Source organism: Delphinapterus leucas, chromosome 20 (genome assembly GCF_059928025.1).
Source record: "Delphinapterus leucas isolate spDelLeu-1000000601 "Yukka" chromosome 20, BTC_Dleu_Yukka2, whole genome shotgun sequence".
NCBI classification, from domain to species: Eukaryota; Metazoa; Chordata; class Mammalia; order Artiodactyla; family Monodontidae; genus Delphinapterus; species Delphinapterus leucas.
The window spans coordinates 58,288,999-58,294,511 of NC_143148.1; the positions used below are offsets into that span (position 1 = coordinate 58,288,999).

Below are 5,513 nucleotides of genomic sequence, written 5' to 3' on the forward strand. Positions count from 1 at the left end.
AGTTTGCACGTCTGAGTCTGCGAAATTTACCGGGTTTGCATGTGCATCAGTGTATGCATGTGTGTGCACGAGTGCACAAGTAAGTGAAATGAGCGTGGCCGCCTGTTCGGGAAGCCCGTGAGATGTTGGTCTCCGCAAGGCCAGAGGTTCTCACTCGCTCCCCGAACAGCCTGCGGCGCCGGAGACAAAGCAGCAGCGACCCGCCCTGCGCTTTCGTTTTCCGCCCGCGCTCGGCTCCATCGGCTGCCCGCCCGCTCGCGCCGGGCTGGGCGAGTCCGAAAAGTCCCGGGCGCGGCGCAGTCCTTCCCGGGGCGGGGAGAGTGGGTAGGCGGTCCATCGCGGGAACACACGCCCGCTGGCCGCGGGGACCCGTAGCCGAACCGGCTGCGTCCGCGATGGTCACGACCCGGCGGCCACGGCCGCCACTGCAGTTGCGATTTGCCACCGAGCAGTACGCGTCGGGGAAGGCCCGGGACCCGGGGTGCGTTTCCCTCCGCGCGGGCCGGGCAGAGAAGGCGGGGGGCCTGCGCGCAGCTGGGCTGAACCGCGGGCCGAGGGCGCTTTAACACTTGCTCGCCAGGTTGGTGGAGGCGGGGCGGGTTCTGCAGGCGGACGCTGGGAGGCGAAGGTGGGGGCCCTTTAAGCGCCCACCACCGCGGGGGCCGGAGGGGGGCAGGGAGGGGAGAGAACTCCTGGAGGGTCTTACGCTGGCCCGCGAGACGCCGCCGAGAGACAAGGCAGAGAGGGCGGCCTCGGCTGGAGTCGTGGAGCCGAGCGCCGCGGGTGGTGGGGACCGAGCGCTGCTCCCCGCGGGGGCGCACGGCCACCGGCCCGAGAGGTGGTGCCTCCCCCGCAAAACCGGTGGGGGTCTTCCTAGCGGCCTCCGCCCAGGCTGCAGAGAGCCTGCTCTCAGCCTCTGCTCGGCTCCTTCGCTTGTGGGAGGGCGAGAGGGAAAGAGGGAGGAGAGTAGGTGGGGGGAGGAGGCAGCTGGAGAGAGAGGGGGCTCTGCGCCAACCGCCCGCGGATCCATCAGCTCCTCGGGGAGGACGAGCGAGCGAGCGAGCGAGCGGGCGGGGGAGGGCGCGCCGAGGCTAGCTCGGGAGAAGTGGCCGCCGATGACGGCAGAGGTGCAGCCAGCCCCGCGCGCGCAGCCCCCTCCCCCTTGCCCTCCTCCCCCTCCCCCTCCTCTTCCTCCTCCTCCTCCTCCTCCCGGCTCGTCGGCGGCGCAGAGCAGCAGCGGCAGCGGCGGCAGCGGCAGCAGCCACCCGATGTCTTCGGCGCCCGAGAAGCAGCAGCCACCGCACGGCGGCGGCGGGGGAGGCGGCGCGGCCATGGACCCCGCGTCGTCCGGCCCGTCCAAGGCCAAGAAGACCAACGCCGGCATCCGGCGCCCCGAGAAGCCGCCCTACTCCTACATCGCGCTCATCGTCATGGCCATCCAGAGCTCGCCCACCAAGCGCCTGACACTCAGCGAGATCTACCAGTTCCTGCAGAGCCGCTTCCCCTTCTTCCGCGGCTCCTACCAGGGCTGGAAGAACTCGGTGCGCCACAACCTCTCGCTCAATGAGTGCTTCATCAAGCTGCCCAAGGGCCTCGGGCGGCCGGGCAAGGGCCACTACTGGACCATCGACCCGGCCAGTGAGTTCATGTTCGAGGAGGGCTCCTTTCGGCGGCGGCCGCGCGGCTTCCGAAGGAAATGCCAGGCGCTCAAGCCCATGTACAGCATGATGAACGGGCTCGGCTTCAACCACCTCCCGGACACCTACAGCTTCCAGGGCTCCGCCGGCGGCCTCTCGTGCCCGCCCAACAGCCTGGCGCTGGAGGGAGGTCTGGGCATGATGAACGGCCACTTGCCGGGCAACGTGGACGGCATGGCTTTGCCCAGCCACTCGGTGCCCCACCTGCCCGCCAACGGTGGCCACTCGTACATGGGCAGCTGCGGCGCCGCGGCGGCCGGCGAGTACCCGCACCACGACAGCTCGGTGCCTGCTTCCCCACTGCTGCCCGCGGCCGCCGGTGGGGTCATGGAGCCCCACGCCGTCTACTCAGGCTCGGCGGCCGCCTGGCCGCCTTCCGCCTCCGCGGCGCTCAACAGCAGCGCCTCCTACATCAAGCAGCAGCCCCTGTCCCCCTGCAACCCCGCGGCCAACCCCCTGTCCGGCAGCCTCTCCACGCATTCCCTGGACCAGCCGTATCTGCACCAGAACAGTCACAACACCCCAGCTGAGCTGCAAGGTGAGTGGGGAGGTTGAACTGTCCCAGTCCTGAGGGGAACACATCTGTGAGTGCGCTGCAGACCCAGCCCCCAGAAGCTGCTGACCGCCCTGGGCCACAGCCTGCGGCCACTTCTGTGCGGTGCCAAGCTCCCCAGGGTGTCTCTCAGCCCCACCTCCCCCCATTTGAGACGCGAGTGCAGCCTGGAGCCCCCAGTATAGACTAAGATGTCGTTTTCTCTCCTTTTCTGTTTCAACTCCCAGCTGCTGGCTGCCCCAGCCTGGCCAGGTAGGCCCCATCCTCACCAAAAAGACTTATTAGACTCCAATATTCTAAGTCCCCTCAGGTCCCTTAGCCCCCTCACACCTCAGCAAGCTGCCAGGATGGAGCCAGGCCCAGCCCCGGACAGCTGGCTCACTCTCCCCACTCGCCCCAGAAAAGCTGCGGGAGAGCCGCCTCTGCTCTGAGCCGGGCAGGACGGAAGAGTTAGGCCCAAAGCCGGCCGGGCTGCACGCCTGCTCAGAGGCTCAGAGCCCGGCCTTTCAGGAATCAGGCCTGGGCCACGCGAACATTGAGTCGGGGCATTTTGTGGTGACAGAGGCAGAGAGGGGACCCGATCGAGGGTCAGAGTTGCAGGCCCCCCACACAGCCTGTTTCTCAGGAGCCAGGTTTTCAGGTCTCCAGGTACCGCCCCACCCCCAATCCTCAGAGAAGGAAGGTGCACAGCAATCTTCCCCTCTGAACCCTCCATCTAGGCACCCACTAGCAGCCTTCTGGGCCTGGTTCTGAGAAGAGATTGGAGTGATCCAAGCAGGGGCCTGCCAGGAGTCAGCTGTCAGCAGCCTGTGGGGGGAGGAGCCGGGCCTGCCTGGAGGCTGGAAGGGTCTCTGCGCCGGGTTGCCCAGCTTGGGCGGCTTCAAACTCCAGGCGGGCTCCAGCTGTCCCAGAGGCTCGGTTCTCAAAGGGCCCTTCATTTGAGAAGCCACCCTTGGCCCCCGTGTTGGCCCCTGCCGGCCTGGCTGGCTGCTCTGGGGCCACCGCAGCCTTTGGGGTTGGAAGGTGGCTGCCCAGCACCAGGCACAGGCCCCAGGCTGCCCTGAAAGTGGAGGCCGCTGGACCTTCTCTGTTGGCGCATCTCGGCCCCCCTCACCACTTCCCCGTCAGCCTCTGGAAGGCCCCGGCCCAGGCTTGGTGTCCAAAGTGGGAGAGGCCCAGCCAGCAGGCGCTCAGGGGAGCAGGGATCCTTGCCAGTGTCTGGGGATCTTCCCTTTGGGCGCCGGCCCTACGGAGACCGGGAACTCAGACATGGGGAGGCGCTGTGGAGGGGAGGCCTCCAGCCCTGCGCCCGAGCCGGGCAAGCCTGCCCCGTGCACCCCTCGGGCAAAGGTGCTTCTCCACCTGGAACTCTGGCCTCCGGAGGCTAACCCTTTAACGTCCCCTTTCCTGTCGCCCTGCCCTGCAGGCATCCCGCGGTACCACTCGCAGTCACCCAGCATGTGTGACCGAAAGGAGTTCGTCTTCTCTTTCAACACAATGGCATCCTCGTCCATGCACTCAGCCGGCGGTGGCTCTTACTACCACCAGCAGGTCACCTACCAAGACATCAAGCCGTGCGTGATGTGAGGCCACAGCCCCCGGGGCCCTCCGGGCAGGGGCTGGCCGGGCACTGGGACTTCGGAACCCATCGCCAGAAACTGCTTTATTTTCGAGGTATGACCGTCGGCAGAAGAAAAGGGTTTGACCCCTCCCCGACCGGATTATTCGGGAAAGGAATCCCCGAGGCAACGACGGAGCCCCGCTGTCGGCACCTCCCCGCCACCCGCTCAACAGTTTCTTTAAAATGGTGGTGGTGGGGCCTGATCTGACTGCAGCTGTTGAAAAATAAATACCTATTTTTGATCCTATTGAAACCGGCTGAGAAGGTGCTGTGTTGGGGAAAAACCCTCAACATCTAAACAAGCATTCTGCTGAGGTCTCTCCCCCTCTTCCCCTCCAATGGCAAAAGTCGGGGAAGAAGAAAGGCAAACATGTGAGACCGTCATTATCAAATACTTTTATTTTTTGGTTGAGTATTTATCTTTTTATTTTTAATTTTTTTTGAAAGAATGTCTTGGAATGCGCGTCTCCTTTCAGAGCCATCTTTTGCAGGGAAGGGGGGGCAAGAAATCGCCTTCTCCCTCCCCACCTCAGAAGTCCTCCAATCAACCACAGGTGGATCCTTGTGCGAATAACTTGCATTTCTGAAGCCACTGCTCATCTTAGGAAAGAAACCAGGAGCCCAGAAGCGGCGGCTCTCGGGCCTCTGCTGCCGTCCCCCTCCGCCTTCCTCTCCATCCTTCTCTTCAGTGTTTTTGGTTTGGTTTCTAACTTTATTTTGACTTTTTTGGTCGGTGTTTTTCTCCCGAGACCTGGCTGTCTCCTGATCTCTACTGTAAACCTTCTGGTGGGGGAGTGAGGAAAACACGGCGCCGCGGGGACCGGGAAGGCCCGCTGAGTGCTCGGATTCAGGATTGCGGTGACGCAGAAAGGTTAAGGCACTTTTAAAAAAAACGATAGCAAGGCTCATCCTGTTATTTATTCTACTTTCTTTCCCTAATAATCGAAACACCGCATAGGCTCCTCCGTTTATCAGTATTAATGGTGTAACTTTGTTGGCAATATTTGCCGCGTAGATTTTTTTTTTAGGTATCCATTGTAAATTTGAAACTAAGTCCGATCTGTGTAAAGACAAATTTCCATATGTTTTATATAAATAAATAAATAAATATATATATAAAATGAAGGCCCCCCCCCCTTTTTTTAGTATTTTGGCTGCTGGGGTGCAGCGTTTGTGACACGTATTTTAAATTTCCTTCTGCACTGTATAAAAATGACAATTTGAGGATGTTTTTGCCTTTTGTGTATTTTTTCCTAAAAAAGAACAAAAATAAAAATGTATAACATTTGTACATGGCCTTTAATATTGTATCAACTAGAAATAAAATCGCATGAGTATTTTATTGGGATTGGAGAATATCTTCCAAATACAGACAGAAACGAGCCTGGGATCTCCAGCCTTTTTTTTTTTTTAATTTAAAGTATGGATGATTCTTAATCCTTTTTTCTTCTTTTTTATTTTTTGGCTAATCCTTCTCTTTTCACTCTTCATTTCACACTGAAGTGAAAACTGGACGAGAGTAACTCTTTTTCTTGGCTTCTGTTTTTTAAGAAGAGCCCTCTCCCCCTCTAAATGTCGTTTCTTGTTTTAAAGAAATAAGCAAACGTTTAAAGAAAAACTATAGTTGTCCCTCCCCCAGGGA

At 60.1% G+C, this 5,513-nt stretch overlaps 1 protein-coding gene across 1 annotated transcript; it reads left to right on the plus strand.

Moving 5' to 3' along the window:
• Positions 1–475: 475 nt before the first annotated feature.
• On the plus strand, positions 476–5,202 carry FOXF1 (forkhead box F1). Its single transcript, XM_022582977.3, has 2 exons — positions 476–2,235; positions 3,677–5,202. Exons 1-2 carry the CDS (start codon positions 1,116–1,118, stop codon positions 3,835–3,837), a joined length of 1,281 nt encoding a protein of 426 aa, XP_022438685.2. The 5' UTR covers positions 476–1,115; the 3' UTR covers positions 3,838–5,202.
• Positions 5,203–5,513: the final 311 nt, after the last annotated feature.

Excerpts from the sequence above, each read along its gene's own strand:
- FOXF1 (XM_022582977.3), top strand. The coding sequence starts at position 1,116 with ATGACGGCAGAGGTGCAGCCAGCCCCGCGCGCGCAGCCCCCTCCCCCT. Across the intron at positions 2,236-3,676 it reads CACCCCAGCTGAGCTGCAAG|GCATCCCGCGGTACCACTCG; the intron begins GTGAGTGGGGAG and ends CCTGCCCTGCAG.